General features: G+C 46.5%; 1 protein-coding gene across 1 annotated transcript in view; it reads left to right on the top strand.

Moving 5' to 3' along the window:
- Positions 1-9,222: 9,222 nt before the first annotated feature.
- KLC1 (kinesin light chain 1) overlaps positions 9,223-25,846 on the top strand; it is a 48,135-nt gene continuing 31,511 nt past the window's right edge. The window contains 5 exon segments of the mRNA XM_024131017.3: positions 9,223-9,391; positions 15,766-16,027; positions 17,853-18,083; positions 21,293-21,371; positions 21,866-22,091. Of these exon segments, the coding sequence (XP_023986785.2) occupies positions 9,294-9,391; positions 15,766-16,027; positions 17,853-18,083; positions 21,293-21,371; positions 21,866-22,091 (896 nt within the window). The 5' untranslated portion in view covers positions 9,223-9,293.

A 25,846-nucleotide genomic window follows, 5' to 3' on the forward strand; every position in this document is an offset into this window, starting at 1 on the left:
CCGCCCAGGGCGGGCGCGCCTGTCAGGCTCGCGGGCGGTCGGCGGGTCGGAAGCGTGCGGGCTCCTTCCCGAGAGTCCGGCTGGACCCCGCCTACCCCGTGGCCCCTTTCTTCTAGCGGCCAGACCCGAAGCGCCTCATCTCCAGTGTTCGCCTAGGCTGGAGTTGCCCCCACTAAACTGGTAGCATTCCGGTCCTGGAGCACCTACTCGGTTGTCAAATTTGATGCACCTCTTTCCTTAAGACTTTAAAATAAAACATTAAAAAAGTGAATGCCTGGTGAACTGGATGGTTTTATAATTTAAGGTTTGTAGATCCAGGCAGTTTGGTGTTAGAGATTTTGTACTGTTGCTGCTTTTTACTGTTTTGTTAAACAGCACATTCAGAGTTTACATATTAGGCGTTTGTTAAGGAGAATTTGAAAAAATGATGTACTTTAGAAGTGTGAGAGCAGAAAACTTGTGATACACCATTTAAACTGCTGTGTTAAGGGGCAGTTGGTTCTTTGAGCCTTTGCATTAGTTAAATGCAAAGGCTTTTTTGGTAGAGCATGACTAAGCCACTGATCAGAATCATTAGCTCAGAATACATTGTAATAGTTCAGTGAATAGTTCCATTAGAAATTGGAACAACCTCCTTACATCTCTATTCTTCATTAGGATGACCCTCTTTTAGGGCCTGGCAACAAGCCTTAGTTAAGGTGGGAAGTTTGATTCATTGTTCTGTTTCCTCAGTACCTCGAAGAGTAGAGTGATATTAAATACTAAACATTTCAGATCGTGTGGGATTATATGTGGTGGGGGAGGACCCTCTCTTAAGAGCCAGTTTCTCCAAGTCATCTAAGAATGCAGCCTCATGTTGCAGTGGAGCCTGGCAGCCCTGTTGTCACTGAGGGGCGTGGAGGACCTAGGGTGGTAACCTCACGGCAGCCTTGCAGATTCACCTAGCTTGGCAGTGTCTTCTAACAGTACTGTAGACAGTACATAATAAAGGAAGAAAGACATGCGTGGGAATCGCCAGCAAGGAGGAGGGAGGAAATGCCACTGGGGAGAGGCACATAGTATCCTAAATATTTCATAGTAAGTAAAAACTCAGCTGCAGTTACTTAAATTATATATTCTTTTAAAAAATTATACCTAGAGCATGTTTCATAATGTTGAAAGATAATAAGTCAATGTGTAGCTTTCCATGTAGGGCTATAAATTATTTCAAAATATAATTGTACAAAAAGAAAACTAGAAGTGGAAAAGTCAGAAGTTAAATAAAGTGTAGGATTCGTATAACCTGGAAACCTAAGTGAAATATGATAATAAACCAGAACTTTATTAACAAAGAAGTGATCAGTACAAAAATACTGATCAAAAAGTACAGGGAAGTTTTAAGTGTCAATTTCGTGGTATAGGATAAAAATGATTAGCCTATTAAGATGTGAAAGCAAGGTCTTAAATGTCTATTGAGAACCAGCTGAATGGCAGGTGCTGTTCTGAGTAGTTGGGCATACGGGGACAGTCGCTGTCCTGGAGGAGCTCACAGTCTGCTACCACAGATTAGATTGATACCACAGATTAGATAGAATGCTGTGCCGAGTGCTCTGAGGAGGTGATTCTGGCTGCGAGACTTGAAGAAAAGGGGGGTGGGACTGGGAGTGGTGGTGCTGCAGATTGGGAATGGGTGAGAATGGAAGGATGAGATCAGGAAAGGTGATGTACAGTGTGTCTAGGGAGGACAGGGAATTCCGGAGGACGGAGCTTCTGAGTTAGGGCAGGGCAGTAGGAACAGATGAATTAGAGAGGGATTGATGGATTCGGGTGGTCCTGACTGGGGACCTGAGTGGAGGGGGGAAGGGTGGGGCTGTAGGCAGAAGGAGACTATAGGTAGTTTTCAAACCCAAGCCAACTGCTAAAACCTGCGTGGGGTCATGTCACTCCTCTGCTGAAGTTCTTGCCCGTGTCCTGTAAGCACCCCACCCCATCTTTTCCCCTTGTCGTCCTACTCTTGCCCTCATTCAAGTATGCCCAGTCGCATTCCGGGTCTGCTCTTCTGGATATCAGTGTGTCCTCACTTCCCACACACTCCTTACTACTTCTCACTATCTGTACAATATTCTTTTTTTTTTAACCACATTTCGAGGATTGTGGGATTTTAGTTCCCCGACCAGGGATTGAACCCAGGCCCTCGCCAGTGAGAGCTCGGAGTCCTAACCACTGGACTGCCAGGGAATTCCCTACTTAATTATTTTCTTATATAGTTTATCTGTCTCCTCCACTTACATTCAGTCTCCACAAGGGCAGGATGGGGCTTTTTATCTGGTGTATTCAGTGTCAGTGCTTGGCGCATAATGTGAAGGAATACATCTAGAGTCACTTCCTTGTCTCTAACTTGGGTGACTCACTGGCAGGTGACACCCACCACGACGGGGAAAATGGGAGGAGGAGATGGTGAGTCTGGGTTTGGGTAGGTTGAATTCACGATGCTTGTGGGGCGGCCAAGTGGATTAGTGGTCAGTTGGAGATTCAGGTCTGGAGCTCACGACAAGATTTAGGCTGGAGATAAAGATTTGAGAGCTTCTGACACTTGGTAGAGATTGCGGAGTGGCCCTAAGGGTAGGAAAGCCCTGGGACACGGAAGAGGAGGAGGGCAGTATCAAATTGGCTAAGAGGTAAGGAAAGATTTGGACAGAAAAGTCTATTGGATTTGGTTCTGGAGGGCTATTTGTGACCTTTTAAGCTTTTCCTGAGCATATTGCTTTCCAAGACTGGAGGGCTAATTCAGAGATGACCTGCATTTTTTTCTCCCAGGGCACCTTGTGTTATTCTGCCCGGTAGCCTGCGGGTAACATACTCTTAGATCAAAAACGAATTATTGTTATTATTTTTTTTTTTTTTGCGGTACGCGGGCCTCTCACCGTTGCGGCCTCTCCCGCTGCGGAGCACAGGCTCCGGACGCGCAGGCTCGGCGGCCATGGCTCACGGGCCCAGCCGCTCCGCGGCACGTGGGATCCTCCCGGACCGGGGCACGAACCCGCGTCCCCTGCATCGGCAGGCGGACTCTCAACCACTGCGCCACCAGGGAAGCCCTGTGTTTTTATTTTTAACTAATTTTTGGAGGCAGACGAACGCAATCTCAATCTATGCTTTTAAATATGCTTGGTATGTCGTTGATACTTAATAAAGCAGATATAAGTGACTATCACTAGAACAAACAATTTAAGCTAAGTGCATGTGTAAAGTAGAAATTATTTCCTTGGTTCTAAAATATCCCAGTTACCTCAACTTTTTTTCTTTTTCTTTTTTTTTTTTTAAAGGTTTTTTGTTTTTTTTGATGTGGACCATTTTTAAAGCCTTTACTGAGTTTGTTACAATATTGCTTCTGTTTTTTATGTTTTGGTTTTTTGGCCATGAGGCATGTGGGATCTTAGCTCCCTGACCAGGGATCGAACACGCACCCCCTGCATTGGAAGGCGAAGTCTTAACCACTGGACCGCCAGGGAAATACCTAACTCGCCGCAAACCTTAGATTGTTCCCTGACTTCGATGGCATAATATGGAAATTTATGCTCCAGCCTCTTTGAAGTTATTATACTACTACTGATAAAACTGATAATAGTGAATTTAGCACTGTACCAGGTAAAATTGGTACAGCAATCACCTCTATCCTGCTGTTGAGGAAATTGAGGATTAGAGAGGGCAAGTTATGTGAACCAGAGGTATACAGCTGGTTTAAAGCCTTCTAATTCAAGGCTTTTTGCTTGTACACTTCAAGCTTTGAACCACCTTGCTATCATGAGTCACAGTAATGCTAACTAAGCTCAGTCTTTCAGTTGCCTTCACCTGGGAAGCCCTTGCCCCATTTCTTCCATTTCAAAAGCCCAGGTGATGCAGGGTGGTCATGGTCACTCCTTGGGGTTGCTGTCTAAAGTATAATGTTTCGGGTCACCATGTTGGTGTTGTAGTACTTGTGTCCTTCAGAGAAGCTGGCACAGGCTCTGTGGTCAGTAAAAGCTGACTGAATCTTCATTCTTATGGTAAATATGGTGGTGTGTTTTCTCTTAAATTCACTTATTCTGTCTGTTTAAAAATTATTTGTATTATTGACTAAACGGGGAAAATATGTTAATTTCTATTCTGTTTAGATTGTGGTTTAAAAACCCCCCAAATTTACCATCTTAACCATTTTTAAGAGTGTAGTTTGGTAGTCTTAAATATATTTACATTGTTGTGCAGTAGATCTCTAGAACTTTTTCTTCCAAAACTAAAACTCTGTATCCATTAAATAACAACTGCCTATTTCCCCCCATCCCCTTAGACCCTGGCAACCACCATTCTACTTCCTGTTTCTATAGATTTAACTACTTTAGATACCTCCTATAACTGGAGTCATACAGTATTTGTCTTTTTGTGACTGGCTAATTTTTCTTGTCATAATTCCTCAAGATTCATCCATAATTTCTTTTTTTTTTTTTAACTAAAACATCAAGTTCTAAAGCTTTTTTTGTGTGACATTTATTTTAGTTTTCTATTTACCATATAACAAATTACTGCAAATTTAGTGGTTTAGAACAGTAACTTTTGTTATCTCACAGTTTCCGTGGGTGAGGGGTCCAGGCATGGCTTGGCTGGATCCTCTGCTCAGGGCTCACGTGGCTACAGTCGTGTGTTGGGCTGTTGTTCTCTTCCAGAGCTCAGGATGCTCTTGCAAGCTCTTGCGGTTGTAGCAGAATTTAGTCCTTTTGGTTGTAGGACTGATGTCCTGGTTTTCTTGCTGGCTGGCTGTCAGCTGAGGGCTGCCTCCCGTAGCTCCTGAGGTGGCCTGCACTCCCCTACCAGCAATACTGACTTACTTCCATAACCATAGGTTAGTTCTATCTATTCTAGAATTTCATGCAAATGAGTTTAAACAATATATGTATTTTTGCATCCATCTTCTGTAACTCAGCATAACCATTTAAAATTCAGCACATGCGGGACTTCCCTGGTGGCGTGGTGGTTAAGAACCTGCCTGCCAATGCAGGGGGCAAGGGTTCGGTTCCTGGTCCAGGAAGATTCCACATGCCCCTGGAGCAATTAAGCCCGTGCCCCACAACTCCTGAGCCTGTGCTCTAGAGCCTGTGAGCCACAACTACTGAGCCCGCATGCCACAACTACTGAAGCCTGCATGCCACAACTACTGAAGCCTGCATGCCTAGAGCCCATGTTCCACAACAGAAGCCACTGCAATGAGAAGCCCGCGCACCGCAACGAAGAGTAGCCCCCGCTCGCCGCAACTAGAGAAAGCCTGTGTGCAGCAACTAAGACCCAATGCAGCCAAAAATAATAAATAAATAAATAAATAAAATAAATTAAAAAAAATTAAACACATACAATAGCATGTGTCAGTGATTTGTTCCTTTCTATTCCTGAGTATTGTTCTCTTGTATGAATCTACCACAGTCTGGCCATTCTCCTTTTGTTGCGCATCTGGGGTGGGGAGCACTCATTCTTGTACAGGACTGTGTGGACATACATCTTTTTTTTTTTTTTTTTTTGGCCTCACCCCGAGGCATGCAGGATCTTAGTTCCCCAACCAGGGATAGAACCTGTGCCCCCTTTCCCCCCGTGCAGTGGAAGCATGGGGTCATAAACACTGGACCGCCAGGGAAGTCCCACATTTTCATTTCTTTTGCATAAATACCTAGGAGTGGAATTGTTCATAGGTTAGATGTAGGATTAACTTTTAAAGACACTGCCAGTTTTCTAAAGTGGTTGTGCATTTTACACTCCCACCAGCAGTGTGTGAGTGTTGCAGTTGCTCCGCGTCCTCTCCAGCTTTTGGTGTTGTCTGCTTCATCTTAGCGACTGCAAGGCTGTAGCGTCTTGTGATGGGTTTAGCGAGCATTTCCCTGATGACTAATGATGATGAGCACTTATTCACATACTTATTGGCCTTTTGCATACCTGCTGTTGTGAAGTGTCTGTTAAAGTCTTTTGCCCATTAAAAAAATTGGGTTGTCTTTTTGTTATTGATTGTAGGAGTTATTTATGTACTTGGGTACATGTCTTTTGCCATATGTTGGCAATATTTTTTCCCAATCTGAGGCTTAACTGTTTTTTTGGCTGTGCCTTTTAATTATTAGTAGTTTTAAATTTTGATGAAGTCCACTTTATCAGTTTTTTTCTCTTATGGTTCCTGCTTTCTGTTGTCTTCTCTGTTTTTATTTCTGTTTTTTTAATATTCATTTATTTATTTGGCTGTGCCGGGTCTTAGTTGCGGCACACCAGATCTTCATTGTGATGTGAGGGATCTTTAGTTGTGGCATGTGGAATCTAGTTCCCTGACCAAGGATTGAACCTGGGCCCACTGCATTGGGAGCACAGAGTCTTAGCCACTGGACCAGCAGGGAAGTCCCCCTCTCTGTTTTTAAATTATTAAAAATGTGTGCTCATTAAGGAAAACTCATGATACAGAAAGATGTAAAGGTGTGAGTTGCCTCTTTCTCTTTTCCCATTTCCTTTCTCCTGAGAACTCATTTAAAATTTTTTTAGAATTTCCTTTCTTTAGGAAAGAAAATTATTTCATGTATGTGTTATTGATTAGCGTTTAAATACGTGAACTTAGTCTTATGGTATTATGTTAAGCTGCTGACATTTTTCATTTCGAAATAAAAATGTTTTTTTTTAAACCACAGAATGAATACTCTATATTCTTTTGCCCCAGTCACGCCGTAACACCCTCATGTATTCTCTTAGTCACGTCTGATGAAGCTGTTTTTCCTTTTCGCTTGCTCAACCAAGGACTTGTAATAGAGACATCTGCATCATTTGGACTCACTCATCCTTGTTTCAGGAAAATGGATGTTCTCCCATATTTTCATGTAGTACCCTTCCCTGTAACTTCTCATACTTAGAATTTGTGTGCGGAGAGATGGACCTGTGGTCCCACAGCAGATTAAAAGACCTCAGTGCACTCCTGGCCCTGGCCTGGAGCACTGCTCGGGGAGAGGTAGGCACTTCATCAGCGGGTGGGGGACCTGGCCTTGTAAAGTCCTTTCCACAGGTGGTATGGTTAGGTTATCATAGAGTTAGAGGATCTCTGTACGCAGAGGTGCCCAGTGCAAAACAGAACCACACTCAGCCTCAACTTCCTGAGCAGGGCTGTGGGGAAAAGTACCCAGAGTTCTGACTGCCTTTATTTCTAATTCTGCAAGGGCATCTACGGTAGACTCACCCAAGAGGCAAATACAAGCTTTTGTTTTATCCAGTGGTTTATAGTTTTAGGATGGAAACAAATTCAGAATAGATACTGTCATTATGGAGTCTTTAATTTTAAAACATTTCACTTTATAGATTTTTCTGATTTTTAGGCCAGCAGGATTTGTTCATTCAAGTTCATTCTTGTGACCCAAGTTTAGAAGAGGAAATAAAAGGATTAGATAAAGTTAGATTAGATCAGAGGAGATACCATGGTTCTAGCAGAAAATGATGCAGTCAGTAGTTTCCATTGGCAGGCTCTGGAGTTGTATCTCTCAGTTGTCTCTGTCAGTTCATAGCCCAGAGTTGAAATTTCTCATCAGGAGGTACCTGATCGAGCACATCCTCCCTCGAGTAGATTATAGTGATTCTCAGTGGGTAAGGGCAGGCCATGTAGAGCTGGATAAAATATATTAATTATTATAATATGGTATTATATTTAGAAAACAAACTATTGTAATACAAACCACGAAAGGGTGTGACATTTGCATTTTTATCCAAAATGTCATGGTTTGAACAAGATTGAGACCCTGCAGGAGACCTTTTTGGATTTTGCTCAAATATGAACCTTAACTTTGTTATATAAACTGGGGGAGTGACACACCTCCCTGCTTACCCTCTCCTGCCCCCACCAAAACAAAAATGAACCATCCCCTGGAAATTCTCGAATTGTATTTCCCTTTGACTCTACATTGTATAATTTTTGTTCTGAAATTTCAGAACCAAAAAGTATGTATATTTTTACTTCTAATATTACCATTGATTACCTTTTTAGTTGGCAATAGGTAACATATTGTGTATTTAGACATTTTTAAATACCTTGAAAAGGGCTTGAGATTTTTGTTTTATCAAAAGGGGAGCATAGGATAAAAAGATTGAGAAATGAAGCTTTCTGTGACTCCTTGACAAGGCTAAAATAGATTAGGTCCTAAAGTGGGGTTTTGTGTTTTTCTTTGATCTGTATCATTTAATTTAAAAAAATTCTGGTTGTATTTTACTGAGATATGATTCATGTATGAAAAAATTCACAGGGTTTTGCAACCATCTGATTCCAGAACGTTTTCATCACCCCAGAAAGAAATCCTGTACCCATTAGCTGTTACTCCCCATACTCCTATCCCTTTGGCAACTACTAATCTGCTTTCTGTCTCCATGGACACTGCACATAAATGGAATTATGTAACACGTGGCCTTTTGTGTCTGGTTTCCTTCAGTTAGCACACGGTTAGCTATGTTGTAGCATGTATCAGTATCTCATTCCTTTTTATTGCCAAATAATATTCCACTGTCTGGATATACCCCATTTTGTTTATCCATTCATTGGTTGATGGACATTTGGGTTATTCCCACATTTTTAGTATTATGATTAATGCCAAAATATTTGTGTACAAGTTTTACATTTGCCCAGCATTTTAATTTTTGGACCATTCATATGTAAGTTTTTACATAAACATGTTTTCAGTTTTCTTGGGTGTATACCCAGGAGTGGAATTGATGTCTCATTCATTTACTTTTTAAAGTTTTGACACTTGTGTCATTTTACCCACAACACACTGTAATCTTGGGTTCCAGGACACTGAATGTCTTAGTCCATTCAGGCTGCTATAACAAACTACCATAAACTGGGTGGCTTATAAACAATAGAAATTTATTTCTCATAGTTCTGAAGGCTGGGAAGTCCAAGGTCATGATGACAGGAGATTCAGTGTCTGGTGAGAGCCTGCTTTTGTTTCATAGATGGTGTCTCCCTGTGTCCTCACTGGGGGAAGGGGTGAGGGAGGTCTCTGGGGTCTTTTTTATAAGACCACTAATCCCATTCATGAGGGCTCCACCCTCATGGCCTTCCCAGAAGCCCTACCTCCAGATACCATCACCTTAGGGGCTAGGTTTCAGCATATGAATTTGGGGGGATACAGACATTCAGATCATAGCACTGAATATTTCCCTGAATACAACTTGGGTTGTTTTCTACAGACTCATTAGAGACTCTCTGCCTGCTTCTCCTCACTCCTGCCCTCTACATCAGGACCTTCCCCGTGCCTGGTGCTCCTCAGGGCTTGTGTGGAGAGATGGGTCTGGCTGGCCGCCCGAGTTTCCCACTGGATCAGCTCATATATCTCTTGGAAAAGCATCTCAAATGTGATTTTCTGCTACCAGTCTTTGCTAGGTAAAGACCTCCGTGTCCTTCCCTCCATCTTATTTTTCTGTGCCACTCTCTGCTGTGTTTATAGGAACTTCATTTTGCACTCAAGAACTGTCAGAATAACTCACATTTCTTTCTTGGCTGTTATTCACTCTGCATACAGATCTGCTACTTTTTTTCCCCACGTTTCTTTTTTTAATTTATTTTTTTAATTGTTGGCTGTGTTGGGTCTTCATTGCTACACACGGGCTTTCCCTAGCTGTGGCGAGCGGGGGCTACTCTTCGTTGTGGTGTGCGGGCTTCTCGTTGCGGTGGCTTCTCTTGTTGCGGAGCACAGGCTCTAGGCTCGTGGGCTCGGTAGTTGCGTCACGCAGGCCCTAGAGCTTGCGGGCTTCAGTAGCTGCAGTTCGTGGGCTCAGTAGTTGTGGTGTGCAAGCTTAGTAGTTGTGGCACACGGGCTTAGTTGCTCCACGGCATGTGGGATCCTCCTGGACCAGGGCTCGAACCTGTGTCCCCTGCACTGGCAGGCAGACTCTCAACCACTGCGCCACCAGGGAAGCCCGGTTTATGGGTTTCGGGAGGGAGACCCCTGAGCCCAGTTTTGGACTAATGGCTGATTCTAGGGCTGGGCTAGGGAGAATATAAGATGGGCCTGGAATATCTTGTAGTGCCAGAAAGTGCTTGAAAAATAAAAGGATGGGCATGTCAGTGGGGCACAAAAGAAACGGAAAGAGCTCCCATGGCCAGAGCTGGGACAGTTGGAGCAACAGAATAATGAGTGTGTCTGTTTGCTGTGCGCCTGCCAGGGCTGTGCTGGCTGATGCCGTCAGCGGAGCCGCCTGGAGGCGCACTCAGCAGCAAGGGTGGAGGGAGGCTGAGGGCTGACAGACTGGGATGGCTGACATTAGAAATCAGCTTGACCTCTGCCTTAACCCTCTCAGCTCTACTGTGATGGGCTGCAAAATAGTGTTTCCTCAGAAAGGTAGTTTCTAGATCAAACTTCAGTAGGAGGTTTTTTTTTTGGCGGCGTCCTGGGGCTTGTGGGATCTCAGTTCCCCGACCAGGGATTGAACCCGGGCCACGGGAGTGAAAGCCCAGAATCCTAACCACTAGGTCACCAGGGAACTCCCTAGCAGTTTCTTATTTTTAAACATGTCTTTTTTTAAAAAGTAAACTTATTTATATTTATTTATTTATTTTTTGGCTGCTTTGGGTCTTCGTTGCTGCGTGCGGGCTTTCTCTAGTTGCGGTGGCTTCTCTTTTTTTTTTTTTTTTTTTTTGTGGTACGCGGGCCTGTCACTGTCGTGGCCTCGCCCGTTGCGGAGCACAGGCTCCGGATGCGCAGGCCCAGCGGCCATGGCTCACGGGCCCAGCCACTCCGCGGCATGTGGGATCCTCCCGGACCGGGGCATGAACCCGTGTCCCCTGCATCGGCAGGCAGACTCTCAACCACTGCGCCACCAGGGAAGCCCAGCGGTGGCTTCTCTTGTTGCGGAGCACAGGCTCTAGGCGCGTGGGCTTCAGTAGTTGTGGCACACAGACTCAGTAGTTGTGGCTCGCGGGCTCTAGAGCGCAGGCTCAGTAGCTGTGGCGCATGGGCTTAGTTGTTCCACAGCATGTGGGATCTTCCCGGACCAGGGCTTGAACCCATGTCCCCTGCACTGGCAGGCAGATTCCCAACCACTGTGCCACCAGGGAAGCTCTCTTATTTTAAATAAACTCTTATTAGTCTTTTCTTTTAGTTCTCTGCCATTTTATTCATCGAATGCTCTTTACCTTCACCTGTATGCATATAGACCTTTGCCTAAATTTTATTCTAGTTTCTCGTGGGTTTTTTAACCTTTAATTCTTTATGCAATATGGAATTTATTTTAGTGTATAGTGAGGGTAGGAATGCATCTCCACCCCCACCCCCCAAATAGCCAGTTGTCTTAGCGCTGTTTTTTATATAACCCACCTTTGGTTATAATGGCTTAGCTTAGAAATAAGAGAGCTCTGGAGCAGAGTATAAATGTGTGTGCCATTGTGTGCTTTCCTCTGAAGCAGCAGCGGGCACAGTTGAATCCATGTGATGGTGACTTGGATGGGAGATGAAGAAACTGTCACGACTGAGGCGTGCCAGAGGAGTAGTGTGAGGTGTGAGCTGGGGAGATGGAAGATTTGGAGAGTCCTGTGCCTGTCACACAATATTTGAAACGTTATCTTGTGGATGAGATAGTAAATGTATTTTGTGTTTATTTTAGAGGGAAGAAGTTGGCTCAGTGGGTAGAAGTTACAAGGAGGGAGATATCAACTCAGCAAAAGGAATAACTTTCTAACTAAATACTAGAACAATCTAACAAGGAACTGACTATCTTGCAGAGTAGTGTTATAGGGAGTGTGTCTGCAGACCTTGAGCAGTCATTCATTAGGGAAGTTCCTGATTCCTTATCTCCCGGGTGGGAGATTGCATTGATTACTGAGTGGTTCCTACGTGTCTGTCAGCCGCTGTGCTTGGTGCCCCGTCTACACTCAGCCATGTTCGTAAAAGCCTGGTGACTGAGACCCCGGGAGGTGTGGGGACTTCGCCCACGCTGCGGTGATGGCTGGTGGCGGAGCCAGCCTCCGTCCTGTCCACAGCACCTGTCATCTCGTTTCTCAGGAGAGCTAAGTGTCCCCCAAAAGCATTTGGATTCTCATTTTCTTTTAAGAGTAAGTTTAAAAAAAAAACTGCCTTAAGCGACTCTTTTTGGTGTGTGTGTGTGTGTGTGTGTGCGTGCGTGCGTGTGTGTATACGCATGCATCCAGATATAACATTTGTACTCATCACTCTTGTGTACGGTTAAAGCCGTTACAAGAGTGTGTGAGCATGCAGTGCCCTGGGGCCAGTTTTGTTACATATTCCTTAAGGAATTAAAATTGGGTTTCTCTAAATGTATTTACTTAGTTGAGGCATTCCCTCAGTTAAAGTGGTAAGTCTTTCTCATTTTGTTTTCTTTTTTACCTACCTAAGCCCTGCCTTTTGTGGTTTTCCTACTTTTGTATAAACACTGTCCCCCTTCCTCTTTTACGTCAACAAAAGTGCCCTCTCTTCCCTTTTCAGCCACTGCTGTAACCTGTAGAGGTGTGACACTGACCATCTTTATAGCTGGACAGAATTTAACCTGCAGAGCTATGACTTACTGTCCATTCATGCCCCAAGAGCCTTGGTTTTCCGGAGGTGATTTGAGCAGTGAAGTTGCTGCCATTTATCACTAGGTCTACAGACTCTCCTCCGCGTCCCTTTGGGTTTAACATTGCTGGGAAAGACTGAGAAGTTGCTGGTGAGGTGTTTGGCTTTCTGAGCAGAGGCATCGAACCTTGGGCCAGCAGAGGTCTGGGAAGTAAGTGCCGTGGGTCTTGATGGATGGCTCCGTGGCATGCTCACTGATGCCCTCCTCACTCTCCTGACTGCTGCCGTGACCCCCTCACCCCGGCTCTTGCCTTCAGAATGCAGGTGTGCTGTGGCCTCACTCCTCTGCGTCTCTAGTCTTATCACCGTGAGCGTGCCTAGCTCACAGCGGCCTGCAGCTGCTCACAGGTAGCAGGGGCGTGCACATCTCTGCCTCGCCCGTTGCCAGCAGTGCCCCGCACTTCGTCTAGAGATGTGCTCATTTGCTAAGAACAGCTGTCCTGGGGGTGGCGGTCAGGGGTCGTTTCTTTCGAGTAGCTGGCCTCCCTTCTCCAGTGGAAGTGCTGCTGCCTTCTCACCCCCCATGCTCCCACCGTAAGTCCTGTCACCTGTAGTGTCTTGAGCCCTGCGTGGATGTGTTCACTTACTTGTCTTCTTCCTGCATGTCCCTGAGGGTGAGGCCCTTGTCACCCTGTGTAAGCCAGGGCCTCGCTCACAGTATGTTGTAGTAAAACACTTTTATGGTCTAGGTTGGGGAAGAAGAGAATAAATGTTGCATCGTTAGGAAATAATATATAAATGTGTTGCTGCCAAAAGTGGAGAAGGAGTTCTTCATTTGGGGTTTTTTTTCTTTCTCTAGGGACACCAGTTCTGGGAAGTGAACCTTAGGCAGTGCTCAGATCCACACCTTAACCTAGTGGTATTGAGTCCTGTTCATTGGAAGCTGGTTCTAAAATGTTTCCTTCATTCATTCAGCAAACATATATTTAGCGTTTACTGTGTGACAGGCTGGGAATATAGTACTGAACAAGACAAATGAGGTCCCTGCTCTCCTGGAGTTTGCAGTGCAGTTGGAGAGCTATGAGATAAATAAGTATGTAACAAATCTAATAATACTACACTGTCAGGTAGAGGAGTCGCCTCTGTTCTTTTGTTGTTTTCTGGGCCCTTTGTGTTATGGAGGTGGATTTCTGAATAGACCTACAGACAGCTTCTAAATTTCCAAAGTTTAGTCTTTGTGTTATGCAAAAAAATAAGTTTTCCAGTATGAAACTGGGGGTGCAAGGACAGATGTGACCCTGTTATCAGCTACTTGCAGCCTTCACTCCCAAATCCTGGAATGTGTGGTCTGTATTCACTGCCTCAGCACTGCTTCCCCAGAGTTCCCTGGTGGTCTAGTGGTTAGGATTCGGTGCTTTCACTGCCGTGGCCCAGGTTCAACCCCTGGTCGGAGAACTAAGATCCCACAAGCCACGCAGCGTGGCCCCCCCACCAAAAAACAAAACGAAAAAACCAACCACTGCTTCCCTCCCCCCAGCATCTATCAGTCCATCCATTCACCAGATGGTCTGTGAGGGCCAGGAACTGTCCTGCGTAGTGTGCGTTCACTGTGGGTATAAGGTAAAGTCTTGCCTTTTAAATAGAACTCATATTTAAGGGAATATAAGATAATATGTGAAAACAAAGATTTTGGGTAGTCATAAGTGTTCTGAAGGAAATTACTCTCAGGTGATTTAATATGACTTCTGTCCCTATCACTCTCCTGAACAGGCTTTCCTAATGATCACTGTTGGTGGCATTAAAAAAAAAAATTATGGGATTTAAAAACAGACATGAAACTAGAGAGGATAGTAAAAAGAACTATTGCTTCGTATTAGCTATCATCACCATTTTGCTGACATTGTTTTATGTGCCCCTTTCCCTTTTCCTTTACCTTCTCACTGTAGTATTTTAAAACCAGTCCCAGACACCATATGATTTCATGCTGGTGGCCTCTTGGCTAGTCTGACCCAGTAGGCATGCTCAGCCCTCACCCTCCTGGAGTCTTTTTTTTTAATATGTTTTTAAAAATTAATTAATCTATGGCTGCCTTGGGTCTTCGTTGCTGTGCGCGGGCTTTCTCTAGTTGCAGCGAGCGGGGGCTGCTTTTTGTTGCGGTGCAGGGGCTTCTCATTGCGGTGGCTTCTCTTGTTGTGGAGCACGGGCTCTAGGTGCGTGGGCTTCAGTAGTTGTGGTGCACGGGCTCAGTAGTTGAGGCACACGGGCTTAGTTGCTCCGCGGCATGTGGGATCTTCCCGGACCAGGGCTCAAACCTGTGTCCCCTGTATTGGCAGGTGGATTCTTAACCACTGTGCCACCAGGGAAGCCCACTCCTGGAGTCTTTACAGCACTGGTCATCCTGCTGTGTCACTCTTGTGTCACAAGGCTTCAGTCAGGTGTGGTTCTCTTGCTGCTCTGATTGTTCCCGTGCTCCTTTGCTGGTTTCTCTTTTTCCAGCTGTGACCCCTTCTCAAGGCTTTGTCTGGTAAATATGTGACCGAGAATTTACTGTGCCTTCTGCATTTCATTAAGGAAAAAAAAGCTTGTAAACATTCAGAGATTTTCTTCACGGAGGCTATGTGTTTTATTTATTTTAAAATTTTATTTATTTTATTTATTTCATTTTTGGCTGCATTGGGTCTTTGTTGCTGCATGCGGGCTTTTCTCTAGTTGTGGCGAGCAGGGTCTACGCTTTGTTGTGGCGCGCGGGCTTCTCATCGCGGTGGCTTCTCTTGTTGCGGAGCACGGGCTCTAGGCGCGCGGGCTTCAGTAGCTGTGGCACGTGGGTTAAGTTGTTCGGCGGCATGTGGGATCTTCCCGGACCAGGGCTCGAACCTGTGTCCCCTGAATTAGCAGGCGGATTCCTAACCACTGTGCCACCAGGGAAGCCCTGCTGTGTGTTTTAGAAATGCCATTTGGATGTTTTGCTGCTTTTCGTCTTTGGCATTAATTTCAGTTACTGTCGTTACTTCCGTAAAAAAAAAAAAATTCAGACATAAGCCAGAAAAGTAATTAATTTGGTCTGCAAAGGAAAAACAGAAACAGTACAGAATGTAGTATTTCCAGGTAATAAATGACAGTACACATATTTATTATTTACCTATAAAAATGTTAATTCAAAAGTCTTCACACATGTATTTCGTTAAAGGTGTAACATAAATTAAGCCTCTAATGAGATGTCTATCTTTTTTTTCTTTTTCCATCCTAGAATGTATGACAACATGTCCACAATGGTGTACATAAAGGAAGACAAGTTGGAGAAGCTTACGCAGGATGAAATTATTTCTAAGACAAAGCAAGTAATTCAGGGCCTGGAGGCTCTGAAGAATGAGCACAATTCCATTTTACAAAGTTTACTGGAGACACTGAAGTGTTTGAAGAAAGATGACGAAAGTAATCTGGTGGAAGAGAAATCAAACATGATCCGGAAGTCACTGGAAATGTTGGAGCTTGGCCTGAGTGAGGCACAGGTATAAGTCTCAGATGTGAACATGAAGTTGACAGTCTGGAAAAGTGGAGACTTTGTTTGACATCTGAGGTTTAACTAAACTCGAGGGCAGATACTTACAGAATAATAGAAATCAGCTTATATATGGGTTATGTATGTTATACAAATGATTTGGGCATGTCTAAATTTTAAAAAGTAGAGCGAAAATAGAGGTAACTCTGTGTCAGGATTGGATTTGGCTGCATATATCAGAAAACAAAAACAGTGGCTTAAATATCATAGTCATATGTAAAGGCACACACTGAGGTGGGCTGTCCCAGATAGGTACTATAGCTGTATGGTTGTCAGGGGTACCCAGGCCCCTGCCACCTGCTGCACTGCACCCCAGTCAGCCTATCTCGTGGGCTAAGACAGAGTCCCAGCTGCAGCCATGTGACCCCACCCTAGGACTGCAAAGGGGCAGGAAGGGTGTGCCTCCTCCCTTTACCTCCTTGAAGTGTGCATGGCATTCTGCTTACACCTCATGGGCCAGAACTTGGTTCCGTGGGCACACCTAGTTGTGAGGGACACTGGGGAATGTTGTCTTGCCCCTTAGAGTTCCAGGTTCTTAAGCCTGAGGAAGAAGGGTGAATGTTGGCCAACAGCTCATAGTCTCTGCAGTACCCCAAGACAAGATTGTCTTATGCACTTGACTAAACCTTTGTTTCTATCTTGCTGGACATAGAGATGAAAAAATTGGAAACATTTAGGTGTGCCCCCTGCCCCCCCTCCGCCATAACTTTCAGCTTTGCCAACATGTTTTAGGTAAAATTAAATACACTAAAAATTGGCTTCTTCTTTCTTAGCTTTCGTCTTGTATAGTGAATGAATGAGGCAGAAGTGGGGCTGCTGGGTTACCAGTTCCTGCTTTCACAGAGGAAATCATTCTGGACCAAAGTGACGGCCATACCCTGATTTTAGAATTCTTCATCCTAAGCATGTTACAGATTCTAATTGTAGGACTTGGGTTATTGTGAATCTCTTATTTTGCAAGTTGTGTTGAAAAGCAATATAGGGGTGAACCTCCTTTTTTAGTTTGGCAGATATTGGGGTTAAAAGAAGAAGGAGGAAAGAGCCCCACCTTCTAGAGTTTCAGTTTTTAGACCTAGGAGGATAATAAAGAGGGAGGGGCAGGTGCACAGTCTGCAGAGAGAACAGACCGAAGCCGGCTTTCCTCCCCAACTCTTTCAGCCCTTATCTTCCCAGGCAGGCCCGTCCCTGAGATTCATCAGTGCTCCCCAGGCAGAGCCCAGTAGGGACCTCCGCTTATGAGTGCCTCAGGGCGTCCTGACTCTTGGTGCTGGCCACACCACAGAGCCTTCATCCCTTCCCCTGCAGTGGCGAAGAAGTCTTGTCTGTGCCCCCAGCCCCAGCTCCACCACCAGCCCATCACAGAGGGACCTGCACTCTGCACACGTGTGCAGGTGTGTGCATGTGCTCTCACCCGTGGCAAAGGGTCTCTGAGAAATTCTGTTGGCGCCATCTAGATAAAAAGTAAAAAAACACAGCTTCATCAGTACAGTAGCTGCCTGTCCATTGCTAGTCCATTCGAGATGCTTTCTAAACAGAAAAAAAAAAAGCATTTTTCATAGATGTTCTGAGCATGTGATATTCTTGATCATGCCCTGAATGTAGCCTGTGACTAAAGGGTGGAAATAGAAGTAAACGGCAAATTGTACTTGTATGTACTTCGGAGCACGGGTCTGCAGGTGTCAGCTAGAGCTACAACCCCAGGACGCTTGCGGAGACGGGAGGTGGCGTTTGTTGGGCTGAGTACTGCAGTGCTGTCAGCATTTCTGTCTGTCTAGGTTATGATGGCTCTGTCAAATCACCTGAATGCCGTCGAGTCGGAGAAGCAGAAGCTGCGTGCACAGGTGCGTCGTCTGTGCCAGGAGAATCAGTGGCTGCGGGATGAATTGGCCAACACGCAGCAGAAATTGCAGAAGAGTGAGCAGTCTGTGGCTCAACTGGAGGAAGAAAAGAAGCATCTGGAATTCATGAATCAGCTAAAAAAATACGATGATGACATTTCTCCATCAGTAAGTGGTTCTGTAGGAATGCAGTATTGACAGTTACCACATTATCGTCGGTAGATGGTTTCAGTAAAGCCGGCAGCGTTTTCCTCTCCCCTCTGGCGATTGTGTTTAAACAAGACCAAGGATTAAGGGTCTTGGGACTGAGTCCCTGGGCAAGTCATATAGGTTCTCTCAGGAGTAGTTTTTTTGTATGTGTTTTTTTGGACGATGGTCAGAAAATGTAAAAATACTTTGTAAATATAAAATAAATGCACAGAGGTGCCATTGCCTTCAACGAAGTCTGTCGCAGCTTGAGATCTCCTGAGTATCCTCACCCTTTGCGGTCTGGCTTCCATGCCCATCACGCTGCTGGAATGCTTTTCCTTTAACAGTGCCCTGATCCTGTCGCCTGAATCCAGACTCGGGACTACCTCTGTAGTTTATGGTGGATCTTCACTTTCTCTTTGAAACCCTCTCCCCTGCTCCCAGGACACCACTTGGTTCTCCTGTTCCCTCGCTCATGCCTCCTTCTTGGCCTCTCCTGTGGTTCCTGGATGTTAGGGTTCCCCAAGGATCTTGGTCTTTTCCTTCTTCTCTTGGCTCTCTCTGGATGTTCATCCCAATCTCCATTACTGTTTTTTGTTTACTGTTTATTTCTGATTCAGTTAACTTTTTTTAAAAGTAACCTTTATTTTGGAATAATTTTAGATTCACAGAAAAGTTGGAGGTGAGGCCTCTGGGAGGCAGTGTGGATTAGATGCGGTCATGAGGATGGGGCCACCATGATGACATTTGTTAGGCAAAGAGCAAGAGACCCTAGGTCTCTTGACGTGATACTGTAAAGAGAAGTCCCACATGCCCTTCACCCAGGTTCCCCTAGTGTTAACATCTTGTATCGCCGACTAACGTGTCTGAGTTAACTTGGGGCACTGTCTGTCTCCAGAATACCGTAGGCTGCATGGCTTAAACAATAGACACTTAATTTCTCCTGGTTCTGGAAGCTGCAAGTCTGAGATCAGGGTGACAGCTTGGTCGGTTTCTTGGTGAGGGCTTTCTTCCTGGTGTGTCTTCATGTGGCCTCCTTGGTGCATGTGTGCAAAGAGAGAGAGAGACCTAGGGTCTCTTCCTCTTTGCGTAACTAATGTCGTCATGGTGGCCCCATCCTCATGACCGCATCTAATCCACACTACCTCCCAGAGGCCCCACCTCCAGATATCATCACACTGACCATTAGGGCTTCAACATAGGAATTTGGGGGTGGGGAGGACAAACATTCAGTCCCTAGCACTACGTTTGTTAAAAGTAAGAAATTAACTTTGCTGCATTACTATTAACGAAACTACAGCCTTTATTTGGATTTCACCAGTCCTTCCATTAGTGTCCCTTTTCTGCTCTAGAATCCAATCCAGGATTTCACGTGGTATTTTGAGCTAACGTTTTTTTAATGCCTACATAGTTCTAGGCATATTCACTACATAATCTGTATACCACTGAGTTCCACATTTGTGTCTCCAGTCTGAGCCCTCATCCTAAGACTGTAGGAATGGTTTTGTGTATTGTACCAGCAGGCCTACACTTGCCCTGTGTCTTAGCTTGGGCTACCATAACCAAATACCATAGACTAGGTGGCTTCAACAGCAGATCATTTACTTTCTCAAAGACCTGGAGGCTGGAAGTCAGATATCGGGGTGCCAGCATGGCTGGTTTCTGGTGAGGACCCTTTTCCCAGCTTGCAGACAGCTGTCTTCTTACTTTGTTTTCACATGGCAGGGTGTGGGTGTGGGGGGAGGGAGAGCTAGCTCTCTGATGTCTCTTCTCATTATTAGGGTACTAATCCCATGGTGAGGGCCTCACCCTCGTGATTTTATCTAGCCTAATTTCCTCCAAATACCATCACACTGGGGGTTAGGGCTTCAACATGATTTTGGGCACAATTAGTCCATAGCACCCTGTTTTATGAGGCATACTGTATTTCTTCCTTGCATCTCTAGGTCAGGAGCAACTGAATGTTTTGATTTAAAAGACATAACTCCTGTAGGTTGCTGTGGGAATAAGAATGGAGAAGTTGATTCACCCGGAAAACTGGATAACATTGAGCAGGGGAAGGCTGGTCTCATAGAATCAGAGACATTTAAAGCTTTTTATTTGGAAAACATGTCTAGCTTGGAGAAGAGATATAATGAGCTAACCCTGCCTCCCCTTTTAGGCGGTTCGCGTGATAATTTTTCTGCCCGGCTCCTCCTACCGCCGCTGGTGCGTTTCCTTAGCATGAGGGGTTCTCCTGTGGGACCCAGGGCCGGGGTCAGGCTCGGAGATTGAGCCCAGGCGCAGTACTTCCTCTCTCCTCTGCGGCCCAGGTTCCGTTTTCGCTGATGATCTCAGCAGGGTCCTCTGACGTTTCTCACTCATTCCAGGATCCAGTTCAGGACCACACGTTCGACATAGTGGTCATTTCCCTTTAGTCCTCTTTCATCTGGAACAGGTCCGTTCACTGACAGAAGAAAGCCTGTCTTTGTCTTTCATGACATTGGTATTCTTGAAGAACACAGGCCAGTTACTTCATAGATTGTTCCTCAGTTTGGGTTTGTCTGGTGTTTCCTCATGAGTGTGTTTGGATTGTGTGTCCCAGATGGGAATGTTATAAAAGTGACGTGTGCCTCTCAGGTCCCTTCCAGAGGCAGATGGTGTCCGTCTGCGCCAGGGCGACGCTGAGTTCTCACCTGGTCAAGCTGCTGTCTGTTCTCTCCATCGTGTGGTCGCTCTTTTTACCCGAGGGCTCTTCTGTGGGGGACACGAGTCATAGGCCGTCACACTGCTCTTACGGGTCCTGCGGTGGAGATGCTGGGTGGGGAGGGGAGCGTCCAGCCTGCCAGTTCTGCGGTGTTCAGAGATTTGCCATTTTAATCATTTGGTTTCCAAATAAAATTTATTTCAAGTTAGGGCTTCCCTGCTCTTTGAACTTCTGTAGGACACGGGTGACGACTAAGGCACAGATGCCATCGTGATCTGTTCTGCCACTCCTGTGCGGACAAGTACTTTGAGTTCAGTCTAGCAGGCTTTTTATTACTCTTTACTAAACTGATGGGTAGACCAAACTGTGGCTAGTCCTATATTTGATCTGAAAAACCAACCATCTTTTCTAGTTTTAGTTTAAGTGAAATTTGTATCAAAGATTTCCAGTGCAGGATTTATAGTATTTGTGAGACTAATATTGTCCTGGGTTGGTTTTATAGGAGGACAAAGACACTGATTCCACCAAAGAACCTCTGGATGACCTCTTCCCAAATGACGATGACGACCCCGGTCAAGGAAGTAAGTTGGGAGTGGTGGTTAAATGAGAGCGTGCAGACGGAGGCGGCGGGTCCTCTCGGGCTGTAATTGCCGTCATTAGCAGGCAGTGGCGTGCCTGCAGCCTGCCTCACGGGAGCCCTTGCGCACTCGGGCTGCCTCGTGGTCCCCAGAGGGTTGCGGGTCGTTTTTCTCGCGGGGAGAGAGTAAAGCGTTGAGCCAGCCCTCGTAAACAGGGGCGTGCCCCAGCAGTTCCGACGCGGTCTGTGGATCCTCACCGGGTGGAAGGGCAGAGGAGTTTTCCTGGGGCCAGGAGCAGTATCACCACACCGCTGGGGCCCACGCGGCACCCCCGACAAGTTGCTTGTGTTGCCTCGCCCGCGCGGGGAACGCTGGACAGGTTTGGTACGGTGGGGACCACGTGCTGACCTGGACCGGAGCCAGCGCGGGGAGCGCTGATCAGCGGGTGCCATCGGGTGATTTTCTCTATCGCCTGAAGCGAGCCCTTCTCCGTGTAGTGCAGCAGCAGCAGAGCAGCGCAGCGGCGGCCGCCCAGCAGGGTGGCTACGAGATCCCCGCGCGGCTGCGCACCCTGCACAACCTGGTCATCCAGTACGCCTCGCAGGGGCGCTACGAGGTCGCCGTGCCCCTCTGCAAGCAGGCCCTGGAGGACCTGGAGAAGACCTCTGGTCATGACCACCCGGACGTGGCCACCATGCTGAACATCCTGGCCTTGGTGTACAGGCTAGTAGTCCTCATTTTATTCTCTTAATTTTACCTAGAGACATCGTTTCTAACGAGCTTGCCCTGAAAATACATTTCTGTAAACTGTTGTGAGCTACTTTTCCAGCCTTATCATCCATTTGTCTTCCCACAGCCAGGGGTTAAGTTCAAACATTTAGCAACCTCTCCGGCAAGGGTATGACCCTGAAGGACGGACGCTGCCTGGGGCTCCCAGGCAGCCTTCCGGGACTAGCCCGCAGCACCCTTCGCTCTGGCCAAGCTAAGCTCTTTGGATTTCCCCGCAATACTTGGTATACCAGGCTCCTTCTGCCCCGCCCCCTGCCCGTATCCCCTGCCTTCGGAGGCCTTGGCAGCTCGCTCTCCGTTCTGAATCCAGGGCTCCACGTGCCCCTTCCCAAGCTTGCCCCACAACCCCGTCCCCGCCTCTCTCGCGGCACTTGCCCTGTACTTGGCCTCCAGGTGATTTGAATTTTGTCATCTCTTCTCCCGGGATCCTGGCTCCTTGAAGTTGAGGACCAGGTTGTCTTCTCGTCTCCACCTTGAGTCACTTGAACATGTTTGCTAACTCAGAAGCCTTTGGTGAACTTCCTGAATGGAATTAAATAGCTTGCCTAGGCACTGACTGGGCAGTGGTACGTGGGAGCCCTTTGTCTGCTTCTGTCTTTTAGCCGAACTGACCTGAAATCGAGCAGGTCGGGGTGTTACTCAGACGCAGGACTGGTTTGCTGTGGCCACTCCAGTGTGGTGGCTTTCAGCGAACTGCTCCATTTTTCCTTCATTGGTTCGGTTGTTTCAGTTTAGCCAACAGTTTTGATCCAGATGTATGTAAGACTTTGGGCTGGTTCCTGTGAGACCCTAAAGATGAATACATAATACCTGTTCTCAAGGAGAGACCAGAACGTGGAATTTGAAGTCAGGAGAGTTGAGTTTGTATCTCTGCTAAGTGGCGCCTAGACAGAGGGGCTCTGTTGTCCAGAGCCCTTAGCTTTTCTGAGCCTCTGAAGGGTTGCAGGGGATGTGAGACATGGTGTTACCTGGCACTGTGAAATAGTCAAACAGCATCATCTAAGCCTGTTTCTAAAGGAACTGAAAACCTTGTTTAGAGAATAGGCTGGCCATGTTCATATGTAATTATAGAAGCAGGAAGACTGTTGTTAATAAAATAACACAGAAGCGGGAATTCCCTGGCGGTCCAGGAGTTAGGACTCTGCGCTTTCACTGCTGGGGCCCGGGTTCAATCCGTGGTTGGGGAACTATGATCCCATAAGCCACTTGGTATGGCCAATAGAGAAAGAAAGCAACCCAGAAGTGTTCATGGAACAGAAAGATGCCTTCCAGCTGAGAGGATTAGGGAAGGCCTAATGGAGGGGTGCGAGCGCTTTCTGCGGCCTTGAAGGGTGTGTTTGGGGCGGACTGCTGCATCCTGTTTGGCAGTAGTAAGGGATGGGGCTGGAAGGGCTGGGCACTCTGCAGGTGCCAGGTCTTAGAAGAGTGGCTGTGGGGAGTGCACAGGACCTGAGGGGGCTGGAGCCTGGAGGCAGGGCAGCCCAGCAGGAGGCAGGAGGCAGCAGCATGGGGGCTGGCGGGGATGGAGCTGGGAACCTGAGCAAGGAGGGGGAGAGGAGGGAGAGGGCTCCATGAAGAGAAGAGGAGTAAACTGTCCAGAGAGGGAGGTGATCGCCTTAAAGAGCACCGGAAGGAAACTGAGCACCGCCGCGCCAGGCTTCGAGAGCAGCATAGCCTTTTCCATGCTGCATAGCACGCTGTTTTACAGGTAGTCCTGACATTTTTTCACAGATTTCCTGCTGATGGACATTTAGGTTTGCAGATTTTTACTGTTACGCGTTATTGTAAGAATTCCCTAGTCACAGGTGTTTGCATTTAAAATCTTGGTAGGTTATGCTAAATTTCTTTCCAGAAAGATCTTTTAAAAGTTTACATGCCTACGAAGAACATGAGAGTTTCTGGCTGATGGTAGATTTTTGTGTGTGTGTGTGTGTGTGTGGTACATGGGCCTCTCACCGCTGTGGCCTCTCCCGCCGTTGAGCACAGGCTCTGGACGCGCAGGCCCAGTGGCCGTGGCTCACGGGCCCAGCCGCTCCGCGGCACGTGGGATCCTCCCGGACCGGGGCACGAACCTGTGTCCCCTGCATCGGCAGGTGGACTCTCGACCACTGTGCCACCAGGGAAGCCCCAAGTAGATATTTTTATTGTAAATGAGTTAAATAAAAAATGTGCCTAGAATGCCACTGGAATTTGTTGTACTTAGGGTGCGTGGTCACACAGATGTCATTGTGCTGGGTGCTGGGAATTCGGTGGCCTCTCCTCAGTCTTGTTTTTCCTTCGCACTCTAGTGTGAGAGTTTACTCATGTCAGCAGAACATTTGAAAAAAGTTAGCAGCTATGTATGTATTCATATTCAATATTGTGTCCTAGAGCTGTACCATAATTCTATTTCAACATTTTTCTATTAAGGGACATTTAATTTTAAGCTTTTTTTGGGGGGGCATTAATCTACTGATGATCATCTTTTGCTCAAGTTTTGCTCCGGATTTTGTATTTTGTTTTAGTGTCAATTCCTAAAGCGGGTTAGAGTATAAACATGATATGCAGGCTTCCCTGGTGGCGCAGTGGTTGACAATCCGCCTGCCAATAAAGGGGACACGGGTTCGATCCCTGGTCTGAGAAGATCCCACATGCAGCAGAGCAACTAAGCCCGTGCGCCACAACTACTGAGCCTGTGCTCTAGAGTCCACGAGCTGCAACTGTTGAGCCCACGTGCCACAACTACTGAAGCCCGCGCACCTAGAGCCCGTGCTCCGCAGCAAGAGAAGCAACCGCAAGGGCGCGCAGGCTTCAGTAGTTGTGGCACACGGGCTCAGTAGTTGTGGCTCGCGGGCTCTAGAGTGCCGGCTCAGCGGTTGTGGCGCACGGGCTCAGCCGCTCCACAGTATGTGGGATCCTCCTGGACCAGGGGTCAAACCCGTGTCCCCTGCACTGGCAGGCGGATTCTTAACCACTGCACCACCAGGGTTTTGCTCCGGATTTTGTATTTTGTTTTAGTGTCAATTCCTAAAGCGGGTTAGAGTATAAACATGATACGCAGGCTTCCCTGGTGGCGCAGTGGTTGACAATCCGCCTGCCAATAAAGGGGACACGGGTTCGATCCCTGGTCTGAGAAGATCCCACATGCAGCAGAGCAACTAAGCCCGTGCGCCACAACTACTGAGCCTGTGCTCTAGAGTCCACGAGCTGCAACTGTTGAGCCCACGTGCCACAACTACTGAAGCCCGCGCACCTAGAGCCCGTGCTCCGCAGCAAGAGAAGCAACCGCAAGGAGAAGCCCGCGCACCACAACGAAGAGTAGCCCGTGCTCGCCACAACTAGAGAAAGCCTGCACGCAGCAATGGAGACCCAGCACAGCCAAAAATAAATAAATAAATTAAAAAAAAAACCCGAAACATGATACACTTCTTGGTACATGTTGCCCAGCTGCTTTCAGGAAGGTGGTGCCAGTTCACACTCCTCCTCCATCACCAGCCTGGGGCTGGGCTGGTTGTCTCTTACTCTTTATTTATTAATGGAGAAGTGCAGCATTGTGTATTAATTTGTATTCTATGATTATGTGTTTTTAGTCATTTGTGTCCTTCTGTGAATGTTCTGTTACCTTTTTTTAATATATATTTATTTATTCATTTATTTTTTGGTTGTGTTGGGTCTTCGTTGCTGCACGTGGGCTTTCTCTAGTCGAGGCG

This window comes from Physeter macrocephalus, chromosome 11, assembly GCF_002837175.3.
Source record: "Physeter macrocephalus isolate SW-GA chromosome 11, ASM283717v5, whole genome shotgun sequence".
NCBI lineage: Eukaryota > Metazoa > Chordata > Mammalia > Artiodactyla > Physeteridae > Physeter > Physeter macrocephalus.